The sequence below is a fragment of the Rhinatrema bivittatum genome, chromosome 6, assembly GCF_901001135.1.
Source record: "Rhinatrema bivittatum chromosome 6, aRhiBiv1.1, whole genome shotgun sequence".
Lineage (NCBI taxonomy): Eukaryota > Metazoa > Chordata > Amphibia > Gymnophiona > Rhinatrematidae > Rhinatrema > Rhinatrema bivittatum.
Window position 1 is genome coordinate 264,091,472 of NC_042620.1, and position 22,168 is coordinate 264,113,639.

Consider the following 22,168-nt stretch of genomic DNA (forward strand, 5'->3'; position numbering starts at 1 on the left):
ATACCTATGAATGTTATTATTGTAAACCGTTGTGATCTTTACATGGAATGACAGTATATAAAATGTCTAAATAAATAAATAGATAAATGTTGAGACGAGTTAGAAAGACCACATGACCTTCTGCCACTATATGACCCAGAACAACTAGCATTTCCCTGGCTGTTGTCTGATCTGCCTGCATCAAGCGATGAGCTAGGGACCTGACAACATCCACTCAATTAGACGGGAGAAACGTTTTTTCCTGTACAGAGTCTATCCATGCCCTGGTTTTCTGAGGGTCAATTTTTTGAAATTTATTAAGAAACAGAGTGACTGAAAAAACTGAATTGTTTTCAGCAGGGGGGTCAACACCTCCTCCTGGGAAGGTGCCATAACTAGCCAGCAGTCCAGGTAAGGAAAGACACAGGTGCTGCTGAGAGTCTGATGGGGAACACCTGGTACTGGTAGTGGAAAGATTCCACCACAAAATGTAGATAGTGCCAATGGGAGGGTTGGATGGGTATGTGGTCATAAGCATCTTTCAGATCTAGGGCACACATTCATTTCCCTGCCTGGATGAAGGACAGATGGTGTGGAGGGAGTTTATCTTGAATTTTTCTGTAAAAGATTCTTAATCAGACTTTGGAAACCCAGGATGGGTCTTGATTCCCTGAATTTCTTGGGGATAAGGAAACAGTGGGAACAGAACCCCTGGATATTTTGGTCGGGCCAGACAAGTTCTAACACTCGCTGTTTGAGAAGTGACTTCACTTCCAGGCAGAGCTATGAGGTGTGAGATGGATCCGGATTGAAGGTTGAACAATGGGGAAGTGTCTGAAGCCAGGAGAAATGCAAGTAGTAACCAGATTCCACAATCTTGAAAATTCGTAGTCTTTGGTGATTCTGTGCCACTCCACCAGGTAGAGATAAATACTTCCACTTACTGGAGGGGTTGAATGCTGGATTTAAGGCTGATCAAAAACTGTGTCTAGGTTTCAGCTAGACCTGTTGTTATCACTTTCAGTTGATGCCTCTCACACTGCCGGTCTTGAGACGAAAGTCTTTACAGAAAGAGAGGTGGAGCACGATACCACTGAAATTGCTGGAAAAGGCATCTCTGAAAGTATAGATGCTTAAAAGCTAAGTAGGGACACACTGATTATGTCTGTTGCTCAGAGCTGGTTGAGAGCAACTGGACCACTACATGTTGCTATTTGATCTGGGTGACCATTTCCTTGAGTTTGTCTCTGAAGAGGTGATCTCCCATGTAAGGTACATCCACCAAATTATCATTAACATCGTTGCGCAAACTGATAACCCATAGGCAAGAGATTCGACATGCTCCAATGGAAGTGGACAATGAGTGGACAGGCAAGCCTTACACCGTGCATGTTGATCAAATGAGATAGCATATGCATTCTTCTGTGTCCAGGAGTGACTGTGGATATGCAGTATTACCCTCCTCAATTGGGCTGAGCAATGGATTTAGTTTCTGAATGCAATCATATAAGTAGTGCACTATGTAGAACTGGTGCGTGAAAATGCGAGCATTAAGCACTGAACTCTGGAACACCTTTTCCACCAAAGTTGTCCCGAAGCCTGGGGTCTTTCCCTGGTGGAGTGTTGGAAAATATCCTTCTTCTCTTCACTCCTGTGCTGTAGCTTGGCCAAAAAAGCAAGTTTGCTTACCATAAACGGTGCTTCCATAGATAGCAGGATGAATTACCATGCTGTCATGGGAACTGTCATTCAGGTCCAGGAGGTGGAGCTTTACCAAGCAGAGGCCAGAGTTTTGCTCTCTGCAGCTGCGTGTGTGTTCCCGCACAGGTAAGTAACAGATTCTCCTCAGTCTGTGATTAAGCTTTAATGGAGTCGAAGAGAAGGCGACTGCCAGGGAGGAGGGAGGGTCAGCATGGCTAATTCATCCTGCTATCTACGGAAACACCGTTTACGGTAAGCAAACTTGCTTTTTCCCGTTGATAGCAGGGCTGAATTAGCCATGCTGTCATGGGAGTCCCAAGCTCCCGATCACGTTTGTTTGTGATGTGTATAGGCACACGTGATCCATATTAGTGTGGCAGTCACCGTGGACAGGAGGATAGAGATTGCAGGATTGCTTGCCCTATCTTCGGATCAGTGGCTGCTTGTTGATCAAGGCAGTAGTGGGATGTGAAAGTATGGAGCGATGACCATGTAGCTACCTTACAAATGTCTATAGGTTGTACATTTTTGAGGTGTGCCAAGGAGGCCGCCAATGCTCTGACTTGGTGAGCTTTGGGAACAGAATGTAGATGTAATTTCTGTTTATCGTAGCAGAATTTGATGCACTGTGCTATCCAGCTGGAGATGGTGCGTTTAGCCACTGGTAGTCCAGGTGCTTTCGGGTCGAAAGAGACAAATAGTTGAGAAACACGAGAGTCAGAGTGTGTTCTCTCTTTGTAGTAGGCTAACGCTCTTTTGCAGTCCAGTGTATGCAGTAGTTTTTCCCTATCAGAGTGAGGTTTAGGGAAAAAGATGGGTGTTACTCGGATTAAGTGGAACCTGGGTCGAGACCGCTTACCTTGAACCCGGGACGCTCAGGTACGGACCCTCTCCGGCAGCAAGACGTGGTAATGGGATCAGTAGAGTATCCAGAGGACAGTCCAGGTCAGGACTGGCAGCAAACTCAGCTTCAAGGCAAACAGATCCGGTAGGCAGGTAGCAGGCAGAGTAATCCGATAAGGCAGTCCAGGTCAGGGCAGGCAGCGAACAACGAACCAAGGCAAACAGATCCGGTAGGCAGGTAGCAGGCAGAGTAATCCGATAAGGCAGTCCAGGTCAGGGCAGGCAGCGAACAACGAACCAAGGCAAACAGATCCGGTAGGCAGGTAGCAGGCAGAGTAATCCGATAAGGCAGTCCAGGTCAGGGCAGGCAGCGAACAACGAACCAAGGCAAACAGATCCGGTAGGCAGGTAGCGTAATCCGATAAGGCAGTCCAGGTCAGGGCAGGCAGCGAACAACGAACCAAGGCAAACAGATCCGGTAGGCAGGTAGCAGGCAGAGTAATCCGATAAGGCAGTCCAGGTCAGGGCAGGCAGCGAACAACGAACCAAGGCAAACAGATCCGGTAGGCAGGTAGCAGACAGAGTAATCCGATAAGGCAGTCCGGGTCAGGAGCAGAGCAACAGGCAGGGAGAGCAACAAAAACACTCACCAAACGCACTGTGGCCGAAGCGACGAGCTGGAAGGAAGCTCTCCTTAAATCTCCCTCATTTCCCGCGCAATTCACAGCTGATCGGCGTCTGACGTCAGGGGGCGTGGCCTCGGCGCGATTTCGCGCGAGATTTGACTGCGGCGTCAGAGTTGCTTGCCAACGTCCTGGGGGAACGTCGAGCCCGTGCGTGAGGCAGACATGCTGCTGGCGTCGCGGAAGCAGGGGTGGCAGAGGCGGAATCCCGCTGGCCGCGGGGAAGAAGCTTGCCGGTATGTAAGCTGGTAACAGTACCCCCCCTGCAAGGTCCCCCTTTCTGCCTCTTAGGTCCGGGCTTGAGAGGGAAGCGAAGGTGAAACTGCTGAAGCAATCGGGGGGCATGCACATGGTCCGCAGGTTCCCACGTGTTTTCATCTGGACCAAAGTGTTTCCAAGAGATTAAATATTGCAGCTGCCCCCTAACTTTTCTAGAATCCAGAATCTCCTGTACCTCAAACTGATCATCATTCCGAACTAAGTGAGAATTAGATTTGCGCTTCCTATGCGGCCAAGTCATGACGGCAGGTTTTAATAAGGAGATATGGAAGGCATTGTGGATTCGTAAGGAGGGTGGCACCTGAGGGTTCTGCCGCGGATGGAAGAGAAAGGGGCTGCTGAAAGGTTGGAGCTAGACGAAAAGTCCTTCGGGAAGCAGCGCGCTCTCGTGCTCTCTCCTGGAAACGTAAATCCAGCCTAATAGATAGACGGATTAAACCCTCCAATGTTTCTGGAGGATCTCTGCCAGCGAGCTCATCTTTAATGTTCTCTGCAAGGCCCTGTCGAAAAATTGCCACCAACGTATCCTCTCCCCAAGCGAGTTCAGAGGCTAATGTCCGGAACTGGACGACGTACTCCCCCACGGATCGAGATCCTTGTTTGATGTTAAGTAAATCGTTTGCTGCAGAATTCGAACGTCCAGGTTCGTCAAAAATTAAGCGAAATTCCTTTAAAAATCGCTCCAGGTTAGAGAGAAGAGGATCCTCTCTCTCCCAAAGGGGAGAAGCCCAAGCCAGGGCGGGTCCTTCCAATAGAGAAAGGATAAAAGTAGTCTTGGTTTTATCATTGGGAAAGGAAGCAGGTTGTAGGGAGAAGTGCATACGACACTGATTGATGAATCCTCTACAAAGTTTGGCAGTTCCATTAAATCGAGGCGGAGGAGGGATCCTGATAGGAGCAGGACTCGCTGTAGTACTGGTTATGGGGATTGCCGGGGTTTGGGCTAACGCATCCATTCGGGCAACCAGGCGATCCAACACTCCGGTGACTTGATCCAGGACCCCCTGCTGCTGCTGAATGCGATTGGCCATTCCGGGAATTGCCTGCAGTGCGGCCAAATCGACTGGTTCCATGGCTTCGGCCAACTGTTACTCGGATTAAGTGGAACCTGGGTCGAGACCGCTTACCTTGAACCCGGGACGCTCAGGAACGGACCCTCTCCGGCAGCAAGACGTGGTAATGGGATCAGTAGAGTATCCAGAGGACAGTCCAGGTCAGGACTGGCAGCAAACACAGCTCCAAGGCAAACAGATCCGGTAGGCAGGTAGCAGGCAGAGTAATCCGGTAAGGCAGTCCAGGTCAGGGCAGGCAGCGAACAACGAACCAAGGCAAACAGATCCGGTAGGCAGGTAGCAGGCAGAGTAATCCGATAAGGCAGTCCAGGTCAGGGCAGGCAGCGAACAACGAACCAAGGCAAACAGATCCGGTAGGCAGGTAGCAGGCAGAGTAATCCGATAAGGCAGTCCAGGTCAGGGCAGGCAGCGAACAACGAACCAAGGCAAACAGATCCGGTAGGCAGGTAGCAGGCAGAGTAATCCGATAAGGCAGTCCAGGTCAGGGCAGGCAGCGAACAACGAACCAAGGCAAACAGATCCGGTAGGCAGGTAGCAGGCAGAGTAATCCGATAAGGCAGTCCAGGTCAGGGCAGGCAGCGAACAACGAACCAAGGCAAACAGATCCGGTAGGCAGGTAGCAGACAGAGTAATCCGATAAGGCAGTCCGGGTCAGGAGCAGAGCAACAGGAGGGAGAGCAACAAAAACACTCACCAAACGCACTGTGGCCGAAGCGACGAGCTGGAAGGAAGCTCTCCTTAAATCTCCCTCATTTCCCGCGCAATTCGCAGCTGATCGGCGTCTGACGTCAGGGGGCGTGGCCTCGGCGCGATTTCGCGCGAGATTTGACTGCGGCGTCAGAGTTGCTTGCCAACGTCCTGGGGGAACGTCGAGCCCGTGCGTGAGGCAGACATGCTGCTGGCGTCGCGGAAGCAGGGGTGGCAGAGGCGGAATCCCGCTGGCCACGGGGAAGAAGCTTGCCGGTATGTAAGCTGGTAACAATGGGTAGTTCTATGGTTTGATTTAGATGGAATTGAGAAACCATCTTTGGGAGGAAGGATGGGTGAGTCTTGAGAACTACCTTTTGGTGATAAAACTGTAAATATGGAGCATAGTGGACTAAGGCTAGCTTAGTCCATCAGCACTGTAACATCAGCACTGACTCGGCGTGCTGATGTTACCGCTACCAGGAATACTACCTTCCATGTAAGATATTTCATGTGTGCCGAGTCCATAGGTTCAAACGGGAAAAGTATGAGCTGTTCAAGAAATATGTTGAGGTTCCATGGAACTAGAGGCTTAGAGATCTGAGGACGAAGGTGAGTAAGCTCTTTAATGAAATGAGAGAGCAAGGGGTGATTGGAGAAAGGAATGTTGTTAACTAGTCTATGATATGCCCCTATGGCACTAAGATGAACCCTAATGGATGATGTTGCTAGACCAGCTGTGTATAGTGTATGAAGGTAGTCCATGAGTAGCTCGGATGAGCAGTCTAATGGTGTTATGCCCTTGAAAGTGCACCAGGTAGAGTAGCGCTTCCATTTATAACTATAATTTTTTCTAGTTGAGAGTTTCCTGGATTCTAATAAGATGAACTGCGTTGAAGTGGAAACTCCCTGTTCTGTTAGAAGGATCCGTTCAATCTCCATGCTGTCAAATGGAGAGATGAGTATAGTGGGTGCAGGAGCGTCCCCTGTTCTTGGAACAGTAGATCTGGGCGATTCGGTAGTCGAATTGGGTCTTTGGTGGACAGTCGTAGAAGGAAACTTTACCACGGCTGTCTGGGCCAGGCTGGGGCTACGAGTATCAGTTGAGCTCTGTCTGCTATGCACTTTTGAATTGTCCTGGTAATGAATGGTATGGGAGGAAAGGCATACAGGAGGCCCGTTGTCCACGGGATGAGGAAAGCATCCTGAGCGATTCTGAGCGCTCTGGGTCTTATTGAGCAGAAGCTGGAAACTTGAGCATTGATTTCCATTGCAAAGAGATCTATCGGGGATGTCCCCCACTGTATGAAGATGTCGTGGACTACATCTGAATTGAGTGCCCATTCGTGAGGATGAAAGATGCGACTTAGCCTGTCTGCTCTTGTATTTGCTACCCCCGGTAGGTAAGTTGCTTGCAAATGTATGCAATGTCAGTGAGCGTGTTCGAAGATTATCAGGGTCTCCTTGCATAGGGACCATGAACCGGACCCTCCTTGTTTGTTGATGTAAAACATTGCCACTTGATTGTCCGTGTAGATCATGACCCTGTGGCCCTTCAGGTGGTCTTGAAACACTTGTAGTGCATTTCGAATCACTCTGAGTTCCAATAAATTTATTTGCAGGTCTGCTCGGACATTGTTCATAAACCCTGTGTTTATGGACAATGTGCTCCCCATCCCTTGCGAGACGCATTGGTGGTTAAGACTGCGTTGTGAGGAGGGAGGCTGAATAATGCTCCCTTGGAAAGGGTCGAGTCCAGGAGCCACCATGCTATGTTTCTATGTTCTTTCTCATCTCAGATGTTAACGATAGTCTTTGTGTCAATGGTTGCGAGTGTTGTTTCTATTGACGTTTTAAGCCCCATTGCAGGCATCGCATGAGTAGCCTGGTGTTTGGGACCGTGAAAATAGCTGCTGCCATGTGACCTAGGACAATTAACACTTGTCTCGCCGAAGGTCTTTGAGTTTGGTTCAGCAAATGGAGGAGTTGACACATTTGTATTGCCCTGTCTTTTGGTAGGTATGCCCGGTTCCGAGTGGTGTCTAGACACGCTCCTATGAATTGTAGCTTTTGTGTTGGCTGTAGATGTGATTTCTGAAAATTGATCACCAGCCCCAATTCCTGTAAGCACTCTATCACCCGTCGGAGGTGATCGATCAAAACGTTCAGAGTCGAGGCTATTATCGACCAATCGTCCAGATATGGAAAGATGGTCATACCCTGTTGTCTGAGATGAGCCACCACCACTACCATGCATTTGGTGAAAACCCTGGGTGCAGCCGATAGTCCTAAGGGGAGAACCTTGCTGGTAATGTTGACGCCTGTAGCGAAAGCATAGGTAACGCCAAGAGGATGGATGGATTGGAATGTGTGTGTAAGCATCCTTCAGATTGATGGAACACATCTAGTCGTTAGGTTGAATCAAAGTTATGATCGATTTCAACGATACCATCTTGAATCTTTCTTTGGTCATGAACTTGTTCAACTCTCAAAGATCCAGTATGGGGCGAAGACCACCCGACTTCTTGGGAATGAGGAAATATGGGGAATAAAACCCTAAGTTTCGGGTTTTCGGAGAAATCAGTTGTATGACTTGTTGTTTGTGCAGTAAAGCAATCTCCTCCCCTAATTGAGTTTGGGACCTTTGAGGACTTTGAATTGAAAGGTGGGGTAATGTGGGTTTTGTGGTAAACTGGAGTTGGTAACCGTGTCGTACAATCTCTAAAACCCACTGATCGGATGTTATCATCTCCCAGGCTGCTAGGCGAGAATGGATTCTGCCGGGTGGTGCTTGATTCTGTGGTAGTGTCTGAGGTATTAAAAAGATGGTGTTGATTTTACCAGGGCTGCCGGTTGTTGGGTCGGCTGCCTCTGGTTTCATGACTTACCCCTCCGATGATTTGGGGTCTGTTGTTGCGTTTGAGGATGCTGATAAGATGGGTAAGACGGTGTACAAAATGACTGGTAAGACCTGTAGGGTCTACGGGCATATGATTGTCGACGATTAGAGCCGTAGTAACGACGTGTAGATGAGTATTGGGGCTGCGATGTCAAGGACTGAACCGCTAGCACTTCATCTTTTAATTTGCCTACTGTTTCCTGAAAGCGCTCTCCAAATAAATTGTCTCCTGGTCATGGGTGGTTAGCTAGTTTTTCATGCAGATCTTCCCGTATGGCACTGGAGCGCAGCCATGCCATTCTGTGGGCTGCAATGGCTGTAGCAGACGCTCTGGAAGATGTTTCAAATCCTTCATATATCGCCCTCAAAAGGTGTCTAGAACACTCTTCCATATCATGGAGAGGTGGTGGTACCTGGTCTCCAGTCGATGTAAGCATACCTTTTGTGGTTTGTATGCACTCATATAGATACTGTACCATATAGAATTGATGGTGCATAATGCGGGCGTTTAACATTGCATTCTGGTACATCTTTCTTCCAAACTCATCTAAACATGTTGTCTTTGCCTGGTGGATAGGAGGTATGAGTCTTTGCCTTCTTAAATCTTTGCATCGCAGATTCAACCACAATTGACACATGCCGCAATTTTAGTGCAGTGTAGTGTGATGTTTTCTGCATTCGAAATTTGATATCCGTCTTCCTTGAAACCGCTGACAGAGAGTATGGTGTTTCCCAGGATTTCTGTAAGACGCTATGTAAGACTTCTTGCGGTGGAAGAGACGTGGGTTCCCCTGGAGCATCAAAGATTTTCAGGAGACCCATGGTTTCCGTTCTAGGATCCGTATCCTTTTGGACCTCTAGGTGTAATATCGTACCCAGTTTTTCTAAATATTTTGGGTAAGTGAGGTCTTCTGGAGGGGAATACGGTTCCTGCGGCTGTTCTGGTGGGTCAGATGGGTACCTGGCAGACGAGGATGGTGACGTTTGTGGAGACATGGAGTAAATTGGCGTTTCTGGATTTTGAACTGGTGAAGTTGGGCGACATCTTACGGGAGATGACAGAGGCTCCACCGATGGTTCCCTAGAAGTGTGTATACTTGGTTCCGGGGAACTTGCAGAGGCGTCGTTAGACATCTTAAAGGATGATTCAAGGGTTTCAAAAAATCCTGCTAACGACTGAGATAACTGAAAAAACGCCTCTTTTGTTTGCGGAGACATTGCTGAACGACCGATTTGTTTAGGTACACCACTTGCATTAAGCTCCACAGATATGGTTGAGGTAGATTATGTGGGACATCATGCTTCTTCCCTCTATTGTCTTCTGTAGTCTTAACGGAATTATGTGAGGACGTAGAGGCATTGGAGGAAGGAACTTGTATTGCGTCCTTGTTTGATCTGTGTAAAGGTTTCGAACCTTGTGTATGAGAAGAAATAGAAGTAGACGGGCTTACTTCCCAACCTTTAATTTTTTGTGTAGCCTTTTTATGGTGTGAGTGATGTGAATGCCTATGGTGATGGCCTGACGAGGTTTCTGTACGGGTTCTCTTTTCTGATGGTGACCGTCTTCTATGTTTTGGTCTGTATCCTTTAGAAGTGGATTTTGAGGACCATGAACTAAGAGAGTGGTTTGGTGTTGAATCTTTAGAGGTTGAATGGGATACCCCTAGAGACTCATGCCGTCTTTTTAAAGTATGTTGTACTTGATGGGATGACTGTTTTGGCTTATTTGTTGTCTTTTGCGCCGAGTGCCCCGATTTTTGCGTCGTTGGCGCCGGTACTTGCGCCGCATGCGCCGTATCTTTTGGCGCCGTATCTTTCTGTGCCGCCGGCACCATAGTGTATTCCTCTGGTGCCGCGCATCTCGACGCAGTGTGTGTCGGTTGCTTCGTGGCGTGTTTCGGCGCCGTATGTGTCCATGTCTTCGGCGCCGCCTGTGCCATTACCGGCATCCCCTGCTTCATTGTCGGCGCCACCTGCGCCACCTGCACCGCTCCCGGCATCTTGTGCGTCATAGTATATTTCGACGCACTGTGCTTCAAGGACGGCGCAATCTTTGATAGCGAGGCCGATTCCTTGTCGTGGTGCCTCGGATCAGGTCCCTGATCCGATAGCCTAGGGCGTCGTGAAAAGTCCTTACCTCCAGGCCTGGAGGGTCTAGGATCCCACGACGCTGCTCTCTTTAGTGGTGGGGCCGGCTTTTTCGAGGGCCCTGGTGAAGAGTGAGCCTCAGAAGGCTCCGAAAAATTCAGGAGCTCTCTCATCCTGTAGGCCCGCTGTCTTTGGGCCCTCAGTGACATTCGGGCACAAAATTCACGGTCGCTTTGACCGTGATTTGGCCTGAGACACCGGTAACATCGGTCATGGCCATCCGTGACCGACATTACCTTCCCGCATCTGCAGGGTTTGAATCCCGATTTTCTAGACATTTTGAAAAAAACAAAATGCTGAGGAGAAAAACAGCTCCGCGTGCAATCCCACGAGCGGAAAGAACAGACTGAGGAGAATCTGTTACTTTCCTGCGCGGGAACACACGCGCAGCCGCAGAGAGCAAAACTCTGGCCTCTGCTTGGTAAAGCTCCGCATCCCGGTCCTGAATGACAGTTCCCATTACAGCATGGCTAATTCAGCCCTGCTATCAACGGGAAAAAGACAAGAACTCACGACCCAACACCTGTGCGGGAATTCCCACACATGCTCAGTAGAGCAAAAGCTCTATGAGCTGAGAAAGGGTCAATTTGATGCCATCAGATGACATCACCATGTATCATGGCTAACTCAGCCCTGCTTGTCGACAGAGGGCTGGGATGGAAAATTTTCAAAGAAATTTGCCTGGTAAATAAGCATTTTTCTGCATAAATTCTGAGGCTGAATTCTGCCCTTGATTAACATAAATATAGAGAAATATGACAGCAGAAAAAGACCATATAGCCTATCTTGCTTGTCCATCCACAACAGCTACTCATCTTTAAAATATTAGTGGCTAAAACTTAAGACTTGGTTATTCAAGCAAGCTTTCCCAGACACAATCTAATGACACAATCCAAGGACTCAATCCAAGGACTCCCCAAAACATTCAACCATTAACAATACCATTTGTACATAGTATTTAATTAATTTAATTTGTATTTTGTCTAACCAGTTATTCTTTCCTATCTCTTCCTTCTTCTCCAAGTTCTGTGACCCTTGTTAATTGTAACTGTTTCCTTCGATCACCACAGTTTTAGTTTGATGTATTTAATGCACCCCGTTTCATGTAAACCAGCAAGATATGTCCTCATGATTGCCGGTATATAAAAACCTTAAATAAATAAATAAATAAATAAATAAATAAATAAATAAAATATATGCTGTTTTCATAGGAGGTAAGCTGAGGGCAGAGGGGATCAGAGATAGGGTAGGAAAGGGTATAGGTGTGCAGGCTTTTTTTTATTTTGTTCATTTTGTTGTATTGGTAGAAATGGGATTTGTTTTGTTAAGGGGCATTTTTTCTTTTCAGGTTTTTTTAGTGCATGCTATTTGCCAATAGCACACACTAAAACCGGCCAAAAAAAGTTCAAATAAAAAAGTCCCCTGGGCCCTCTCTCTCTTCCCATGCCCCATACCCAACCCTCTCCCAACATCTTATCCCATATGTGGTTTTGAAAAGTGAGCAAGAGTGATCCCCAATTCCTCCTGCCTCACTGGTTACACTGGGCAACAATGAAAGTGTTACTGACCTAAAAAGGTCCTACTCTGTAGTATCTTGATGTGCTGAACACAAATATGACCATGAAAAGTTTTTATTGGCTCTCGTTTTGAAGATATTTAATATAGTTCACTTTCTATGTTTAGTCGTGTAAATTTATCCAGTAGGACTGTAACAACATCCTAAATAAGCCTAGAATGATGTAATATTGCAATCCAATTTGACAAGTCCTTCATCCATCTTAAAGAGAGCGTTAAAGACCTGGGATTTTGGTTAGACTTTGACCTAAACTACAAAAAACACATCTCTACAAAAATAAAAGAAGGCTTTCACAAACTTCAAATATTAAAACACCTAAAACCACTGCTCCACCCCCAGGATTTCAAAACCGTCCTACAAGCCCTCATATTTTCCGGCTTGGATTACTGCAACTCCCTATTGATCGGCCTTCCAAAATCCTCTTTGAGACCTTTGCAGCTCCTTCAGAATGCTGCAGCCAGAGTACTAACAGGTAAAAGAAAAGCTGATCACATTACGCCTGTTCTCAACCAATTACAGTGGCTCCCTATTGAAAAAAGAGTAGAATTCAAAGTTCTCTCTTTACTCCACAAAGCAATATACAAAGCCGACTTCACTGCCTTTGATGACATCATTCACATACATTGCCCTCAACGAACAACAAGAACTACTAGTAATATTCAACTAGTGATTCCCTCACTTCCACAGGCCAAATTATCCTCCACCAGAAACAGAGCCTTTTCCATTATTGGCCCAAAGCTATGGAATGAGTAACCTCATTTCCTCTCCATTCAAGAAAACTCTAAATCCTTCAAAAAAGACCTAAAATCCTGGCTACTCTGCCAATCTTTTAAAGACAGCACTCAATGACTTTAAAGCACCCTAACATAGCCTGTTATCTTTCAATATCCACCTTGGTAAATCTCCCCTGTTTCATGATACAGATGCCACCCTTCTTACGATGTTCCCAGATATCTCTGTTCACCTATTCAGGGTATCCACCCTGTGTTATTTTGTTATATTCATTCTCATTGTTATGTCATCTCTCATTTGTGTTAATTTTATATTTAAAACACCGTTCTATGTAACATGTTGTTGTTTTTGTATGTAAACCGGAGTGAAGGCAACTCTGCTATACCTCGGTATATAAAAAATGCTAAATAAATAAAATAAATAAATACCATCATGCACACATCATCCAGAGTTTATTACATCATTTTCTGATGCAATGCAGTTCTACTGCTATGCTGCTGCTGAGTAAGCTGACGTCAGCAGTGTACTATATGAAGCCCAGTCAGAAAGGGTGAGCATTTGAAATATTCATGCTGGCTGACTACTGCTGGACACTCCGCAGAGATGCTCCCGAACAGGTGTACAAGAGACAAGCAAAGAAATCTAAGACGTAGTCTATGACTTCATTTTTCATAGGTCTAAGACGTAGTCTATGACTTCTAAGACGAAGTCTATGACTTCATAACCGTAGGTCTCCTACTATTGGCATACAATTCAAGATGTAATTATATTATTGCATATTACAAAAAAACTAGAGCCAATTTTGCATTTTCACAGTCACATTCATGTTTAGCACATGGAAATTTATAAGAATTGACTAATTTCATTTCAGTAACATGACTTTTGTGAAAATTTGTTGCCCAGTGAGCTATTGGCATACAGTTCAAGATGTAATTATATTATTGCATATTACAAAAAAACTAGAGCCAATTTAGCATTTTCACAGTCACATTCGTGTTTAGCACATGCAAATTTATAAGAATTGACTAATTTCATTTCCGTAACATGACTTTTGTGAAAATTTGTTGCCCAGTGTTATCTGTGTAAATCTGAGGTTGAAATTTGCACACACAAAAACACATCCCTCCCAGTTCTGGCACTTAAGTATAGCTGCTAAGTTTCATAAGGTAGATAGATTTCGCCATGGGAAAAAAGGGGCATTCCCAGGGTCAGGGAAAGGTTGTGAAATGCAAAGTACATATAGGAATTTGATTTTCAAATCCCTGCATATGCTCTTCCCTTGCAGGCACGCCCTACACAAAAGGCAGGTACATACTCGAGAACTTTGCCACCCAAGAGATCTACCAGCTCTAATTTTCAAATAGAAACTATCTGAATAATTTCCCTTTGGAAATCAGCTTGAACATATATGGGTAAAAAAGTACCTATGGACCTTCACAATGCCAAGGCTTTTGAAAACTGCCCTTGAAAAGGAGAAACTAAAAGGAGAAAGTTGGGTCAATAGCATACTGGAAATCACTGTGTATGCTGAGAAACTTTACTAGAAAGCTCTGAAAGAGTCCTATGCACTTGCACTAGAAAGAGTCATTTAACACATCTGTGTGTCTCATTAACAGCTGTTTATCATCAGAGAAAATCTGGTTCACCAGTAGATACTCTTTGTTTAAGAATCACTATTTAATTTTCTGCATGATTCTTGAGAATAACTTAATTCCTAGAAACTCCAGGTCTTTCCTGGAGGGTTAGCACAGCTATCCTCCTCATAGAAATACAACTGGTTGAGATCCATATTCAAAGAGCCAGCAAGTGGGTAAGTTTTTCCAGATAAAAATATATGGATAACTTTACCATCAGGGCTTCTCTAGATAAGTCTGCAGCTAAATATATCTGGATAACTTTTGGACAACATATCTCCTTGGACCAGGCTTACCTACAGACAGCGCTGAATATTAGCACTGACTTCCTAAAGTTTTACCATGCCTAGGAATGCCTTCAGCCCTGCCTTTTTTTATGCAGGTAAATTTTATGCAGGCATCAATTTACCAGGACAAAATATACCCACTCAGCAGGGGATAATTAAAACTCCAACATTTGTCCAGCTAAGTCAGACAAATCTTTTAAATATCGACTTCATTATCTATACCTTATCTTTATAGTGACCTGATTAGCTGAAAGTGGTGGCCCTCCACTATAAGTGCTTTACATGTGATAAGTGAGAGCTCTGGCCCTTACCTCTGCATTCTTCTCACTCCCAGCTGCATTAGCCCAATCCTGGGGAGTCCTGCCCTCCTGATCATGTAATCTAAGATCTCCTCCTGCAGACAGCAGCTGAAGAAGGAGCGAGCCTCGGCAAGAAAAGGCAGCAGCATGGACAGGAGTGCTGCCATCCTTGCAGCGACTGAAAAGTATAGAAGAGTTGAGGTCAAAGCACATGGAGATCAACTTAAGAGATAAAGTATGTAAACTACACCCCTTGTTTGTGTTTATATATTGATATATTCAGGGAAGGTAATTTTATAACAGCCCTTGCAGTGGTAAAGTCTACATGTATGTTGTTCACACAATCTTCACCAAGTATTTTCAAAGCGTATTTACTCTAATGAATTCACTTTGAAAATCCTTAGCTAATTGACCAAGAACGCACACAAATTACCTCACAGAAAGTTACACCTGCTCCAAGCAGAGTATAACTTCTGCAGGATAACCTGCACATGTAACTCTCCCGGACCTCTATCACACTCTCACACCAAACTTCAGCCCTGGGGGCTGGGGTTCTCCAGCAGAGAGGAGGTCTGAGCCTCCGGGGCCCTAAGCACTGTAAGTGGGGCAACCAGGCTGCACAGTCACTCTCGCTATTTGCTCATTATTCACAGTTACTCACAGTAAAGGGTTGGTTGATTCAAAAGAGTACACCTGAATGAAGGCTCAGAGTCCAAGGGTGGTGTTCAAATCATAAAAACTTTTACTTTAACTTAAAAAAATAATATCCAGGCTATATATAAATAAGATGAAAATACAAATCAAAGAGAAATATGTTTCTTTGTCTATGGCACCTCTTTTGCTGACCCTCCTTCTCCCAACTGTATCCTAGTCTAAAATTTCTTCCTCATTAAGGCTTAGGTAAATTCTCCTCCATGACCAAATTATACCAGGGGATGATGTAAAAATTTATCTTAGCTTCAAAATTAGATGATTTCTTCAAAACACTTCTCAAATATCCAATCTGTCTTCCACTCTTCTGTTAACTCAGTGCAAAGTGTAAAAACAGAGATCCAGAGCTTCCTTCTGTGTGGGAGGGGGATCTTCCCTCTCAGTCAGAAACTGATGAAAATATTAAAAATCACTTCTCCAATCTTTTCAAAAACTCTTGATCCTCCAAATTCACTTCTCAAATAACTAGGCCTTGAAGACCTATTTATTTATTTTTAATTTCTCAAGTCTTCTGTACCGCACAAACAGCAAGCTGACCAAGGAGGTTTACAATAATAAAATACGATACAATAAAACCAGAACAATCATATAAAACTTAAAAATCTAATTCAAACATGGAAATAACCATGCCTTCAATTTCCTTCTAAAAAGTCAAATAATTGGCCACCAATCTAATATCCACCGGTGCTGAGTTCCAACATTCTGGTTCAAACACTGACAACATCCTCTTCCTTGAACCCTCTTTTTTCACCTGCCTCACTCCAGAGACATTAGACAATGGACCTTCGGATGAATGCAAGGTCTGCTTTGGTTTATATCTCTGAACTCTGTTAAATAACTTGCACCTTTGGCCTGACTGACCTTAAATATTAAAATAATGATCTTAAACATGACCCTCTCCTTAACAGGTAACCAATGAAACTCCACCAGCAGCAGTTTAGCACTGGTTTGTCTCGGGCAGCCAAACACTACTATGACTGCCATATTTTGCATCACCTGGAGGCATTGTAAATTCTTCATGGTAACTCCTAACAACACTCCATTATAGTAATTGAACATTGGCATAACCAACACCTGCATTATTGTTCTGAATACCTCAAAACTCATTCTATTCCTTATTTTCCTCAACTTTAAGAATATTCTCCTCACTAACAAAGAAATATGAAATCCAAACATTAATTTGTCATCATATTGCACTCCCAGATTCTGAACTTCCAAAGTATTACTACAAATCTGCTTACCAACCTTCAATCTCAAAGTTCCCTCAGGGGCTATATTAGTGAAAAACATCCACTCTGTTTTACCTTCATTCAACAAATTCCCCCAAAATTGTAATCCTTCTTGAAACTTGCCTATAGACACCTCTAGATCTTTCCCTAATGAGCACACAATCAGTATATCATCCGCATAAATAAACCCCTTAAAACCAAGGGTACGGATCAGACATCCCAAGGAGTGAAGATAAACAGGAGCCTTGTGGAACCCCACAGTTCAAATTATAGGCCTCAGCCCTCTTGCCCCTTAGTAACATGTATCTCTAACAAACTATTTTGCAAAAAGGAGGACATCCAATCTAAAATTTTACCAAACAACCCCAGATCCCTACATCTATCAATTAAAATCCAGTGATCTACGAGGTCAAAAGCACTTGTAAGGTCTAATAAAACCTTATTCAAATTCTGGCAAATCAGATCATTCAATGCTATCAATACTGTTTCCGTACTGTAACCAGTATGAAAACCTGACATTCGTCTTAAAGATGATTCTGCTCCAAAGATCTTGTCAACTGAGCTGTAACTACTTTTTCTAGCACTTTAGCCAAAAAAGGATTGTTGGCCACTGGTCAATAGTTTATCACCCTATCAACCCCTATCCACTAGTAAGCAATAGTGATACGAGCAGCGTGCAACAGCTGAACAGTCAGGAGTTTTGTAGATTTGGACAAAACAAGATCATTCCATCTTCCCAGCAGACAATGGGGAGCTGTAAACTGTGGCGAGCAGCCCAAGATTTCACCGATCAAGGTTCTGACCTGCTGCCAAAAGTTGTTAACAAGACAGGCACACCACATATGAAAGTGAGAAGCAGGAGTAGCACAGCCTCTCCAACATAAAGGACTGGCTGAATGAATTTAGAAAAGAACAAGGGGTATTTATATGTTCTGTGCAATAAATAAAACAATAATTCCCAAACCTTATTACAGCAGGATAATTTGAGAGTCGAACCCCAAATTGGCGCGTGCAGGCTGCCGATTTTGGGCAGCCTTGCGCGCGCCAACCCCGGATTTTAATGGATACGCGCGGCTACGCGTGTATCTATTGAAATCCCACGTACTCTTGTTCGCGCCTAGTACGCGAACAAAAGTACGCGTGTGCGCAGATTTATAAAATCTGCCCCAGCGTTTGTACCCCACCCACCAACACCTGATGAAGTTAACCCCGGCACAAGCAAGAAGCATCCACACAAATGAATACCCCACAGGAAGGTTTACATGATAGAGAAATTATATACGGGAGGAACCAAGAAACTAAAAGTTCGGACTATGATCCACAAAATTATGCACCAAAACATCTATAACAAAGAAAATAAAGTAGGCAAAAGAAACGAATTTTGGTTTGTAAAAACTGACCAAAACAGTCATAATGAGAATACAATGAATTGTCCGAAGGCCCCAAAGTAAACTGAAACAAGCCAGAAAAATTAAAAAAGAGAAGTATGAACAAAAATCAAAAACAAAAGAGGTAATAAAAAATTGTATAATTCCAAGGAGGGAACAAGCAGCCAAGCAGCCAAGCAGCCAAGGAGGTCCAGCTCCTGAATAATGTGGTGGATGAGTTCATCCAGCTCTTCTTTTTGAAAAATCCGTAGGGCTCGAGGGTCGTCCCCCTCCGTATGTCCATCCGGATGCGCCTCCGGGGGTTCCGGGGGAGACGTCTCTCACCGGCGAAGCCGCCCCCGTGGTACGTCAGGGTGGCACGGGAGAGGGACCCAGGGCAGGGATCCAGGCGTAACGGACGAGGCGGTGAGACCCACGGCAAGTTTAGGAACCTTGGGGGGAGGGGCCCCCAGGGGATTAGACGCCTGCGCTCCCATACCCTGCAAATAGGCCATGTGCATTGCCAGAATAAAGTCAGGTGAGAAAAACGGAGAGCTGATTGGAATCCCTGGGGGGGGACCGTCCTGGGAGCCCCGGTCAGGCAAACCTCCCGCCGGGGGCAAAGCCTGTTGAGAGCCAGTGCAACCAATCCTGTCTGCATCTGGGAGCGAGTCCGTCTCACGCTGACCCCCTAAAATGGCCGCCGTTCCCGCCAAAGGCGGCGTCGTGGCCGGCCCGCGCCACCCGAGCTGAGGAGGAGGCAGGTCCGAAATCGCACCAGAGGACTGCAGGGTGCCTTCCCCGTCGGGGAAGCACCGCTCACAAAGCCCCTCCCTCAGAAATTGATTCCCCGGCTCGCCGCAGGCCTCACACCTCGAGGACTGCGGCATGTCAGCACCAGGGAAAAAGAAAAGCCTCGGGGGGGGGGGCCAAAGACGAGCTAGTGCCGCGGGGGGGCCTGGAAATGGCCCTAACAACCCGCCGAAGGGGTCAAGTAACTGCGGGGGAAACCCCCGTTTCAGTTGAGCACACACCCACGGGCGGAGCTTGCGAACCGCGGGACCCCCAACGACGCGTGGAGCGGCCGGAACCACCGGCATCCACGGGGCACCACCAAAAAGAAGCAAACCTGTGGAGAAAGAAACTCAAAAAACTTCCACTTACCCCAACGGAAGAGGAAAGGAGTACAGAATAGAGAAGGCAAAGCCACAGACACACGCCAACTCAAAAATTGAAAACTTTTTTTTTTTTTTAAACTTTAAGGATCCAAAATGAAGAGAAACATAAGACAGGGAAATACTGTGGAGAAAAAGAAAGAAATAACTAAAAATGAAGAAACCCTGTCAATCTGGGGGGAGCTAGTGGATCCCCCCACTCGCATCTGCTGGAGTCAGAAGAATACTGAGCTCCAGCAGAGGGTGCACTACTCTATATGCTGACGCTCTCAAACTCTGTTCTGACTCCATCTGCTGGTCGGGGGATATAACCCACTGACTGGACTGATCCAGGTACGTACAGGGAACGGGCCTACCATCCGGTTCCCTGTTGCTCTGTGCCCCGGAGCGAGCTGCTTTTGGAACTCGCTCCGTTCCAGCTTGCCTGCTACAGTCCCTGCTTGGTTCCTGCTTGCCAACTACCGTGCCTGCTTGGTTCCTGCTTGCCAGCTACAGTTCCTGCCTGGTTCCAGTACCCGAATCTTGCTACAGTTCCTGCCTGGTTCCAGTACCCGAGTCTTGCTACAGTTCCTGCCTGGTTCCAGTTCCCGAGTCCTGCTACAGTTCCTGCCTGGTTTCAGTTCCCGAGTCTTGCTACAGTTCCTGCCTGGTTCCAGTACCCAAGTATAGCTACAGTTCCTACCTGGTTCCAGTACCCGAGTCCTGCTACAGTTCCTGCCTGGATCCAGTACCCGAGTCTTGCTACAGTTCCTGCCTGGTTCCAGAACCCGGGCCCCGTTACAGTACTGACCTACTGTCCTAAACTGGTTCCAGTTCCCAGTCCTGATCCACTACCGCCTAAGTCCCAGCGGCCGGGTCCCTACGGGCTCCTCCCAGGGGGGCTTCGGCTTCCAAGGGTGAAGCCACCTAAGTCCCAGCAGTTGGGCTCCTACGGGCTCCTCCCGGGGGAGTACCAGCTTCCAGGGTGAAGAGCACTTCTACGTCCAGCCTGAACATCTGCCTCCCGGCCTGTGGTATACTAGAGACTTTTGAATACTTTTCCCAGTCTCCTGCAGGTCGGCCCAAGGGTCCACTAAACTGACATTCCCTAACAATTCATATGACCTTTTCAAATTTCTTTTCAATGGATTATGACAGAATAAAAGAAAACAAGATGGCATAAACCCATAATTTTTCCATGATAGAAAAAGAAAATAAAAATGACAATTTTCCCTCCACTAGAAAATAGTGAAACTCCATGGCAAAACGGGAAACCCAACATTTTATTTCAGTTCTGAACATTTGTAAATATATTTGGGATGAAAAACTTTGGGAGGTGATTAAATGCTACGTTAATGTGTAGGTGCTTAACTGCTAGTAAGCTGGGTAATAGCCAAAACATAGGATGTTAGTGGAACATCTAGGGTAGCTCTACCTCCTGAATAGTCCCAATATCTTTTTCTGTTTATATTTAATTACTTATTATAAAATGTATGACTTGCTTTCCATATCTTACAATAAAATCTTCCATGTGCAACATAAAATACAAAAACAAATAAAACAAAATAAAATACAAAAGTAACTATAAAATAAAAATTTGTAAACATCTGCACCCATCTATATAATAAAATTATTAAAACACCTATATGCACATTCTTACTGCTAGTCCTGACAAAAGTAATCTTAATTTATAATTCTGAAATCATCAACCAGGTCTTACTTGCTTACCATGACTAGCATCTGAATAACCTCTTTTACAACAGTATGCATTCAGAAAAACTCCATAATTGGCTGCAATTCTGCAAGTGAAGCCCCTAAATGATCAGTAAAACAAGATATGTATGCATGAAACTGTGACATGGGGAAAGAGCAGGGAACAGTACTGCAAGGAATGGGCACACTCACTGGTTCACATCTGCTCTAAAATGCAGGAGGATCTCTACTACATCATTAAGCCCAACAAGGGCGGAAAGGTAGAGAGCTGTTTGGCCAGCACTATTCTGCAATTCCACATCTGTCCCTAGAAAAGAATCCAGATATCAGGGTGAGTATGACAAGTCAGGATAGAAGAGGAAGAGTACAGGTCAGTGCAGGGTCTGAAAGAGTTAAAAGCTTATAAAAGGTCAGGAAGGGTTGACAGAGGGGGGACATTTTTCAACTCACTTTTCATCTAATATATGTCTAAAATATTTTAGAATTGAATGATGTATATGACAAATAAAACAGAGTTGTTTACTTATAATAAATGTTCTCCATGAACTGCAAGATAATTAGCCACACAAGGGATAATGTCATCTGATAGTGCCGACATTGATGGGGAGTTTCTTCAAAACTGTAAACAATTCTAGAAAATTTTCCTTGACATATGAAGGACTTCCATCTTGCTGCTGCAGCTAAAGAAGCCAACTCCAAAAGAGGAAGAATGGGATATAGTAGTTGATTTATCCTGCTGTCCACAGAGAACACCCATTACAGGTAAGTAACTTTGTTTGCTCCATAGACAAGTAGGATAAATCAGTCCCACAAGTGAAACTCCCTTGCTAAGGATTTCCTTCCAAAACAAAATGGAAAAACAATAATCATACCTACAACAGCAGAGCAAATAATTTTAGGAATAACAACTCAAAATAAAAAAGGGCCCTAGGGAGGAAGGAGATGGATTTTACCCCTGAAAGATATACTGGAGGACAGACTGGCCAAAAATACTGTCATATTGGGAGTCTAAAAAATAACAAAATGTAAAAGTGTGAACAGAAGTTCATGTTGCAGTCTTGAAAATCTCCTCAATGAGGCGACCTTAGATTGGCTACTGATCTTTGATATTATCAGCCTTAGATTGGCTACTGGTCTTTGATATTATCAGCCTTAACATGCCTCTCTAGTCAGA

The 22,168-nt window shown here is 45.2% G+C and overlaps 1 protein-coding gene across 2 annotated transcripts in view; it reads right to left on the bottom strand.

Moving 5' to 3' along the window:
• LOC115094242 (inactive serine/threonine-protein kinase TEX14-like) overlaps positions 1-22,168 on the bottom strand; it is a 285,279-nt gene that overhangs the window by 229,374 nt on the left and 33,737 nt on the right. For both annotated transcript variants that reach the window (XM_029607078.1, XM_029607080.1), the window contains exons 2-3: positions 21,187-21,301; positions 14,833-14,998 (exon numbers count right to left, since the gene is read on the bottom strand). In XM_029607078.1, the coding sequence (XP_029462938.1) occupies positions 14,833-14,998; positions 21,187-21,301 (281 nt within the window). The remainder of the gene's footprint in view (positions 1-14,832; positions 14,999-21,186; positions 21,302-22,168) is intronic.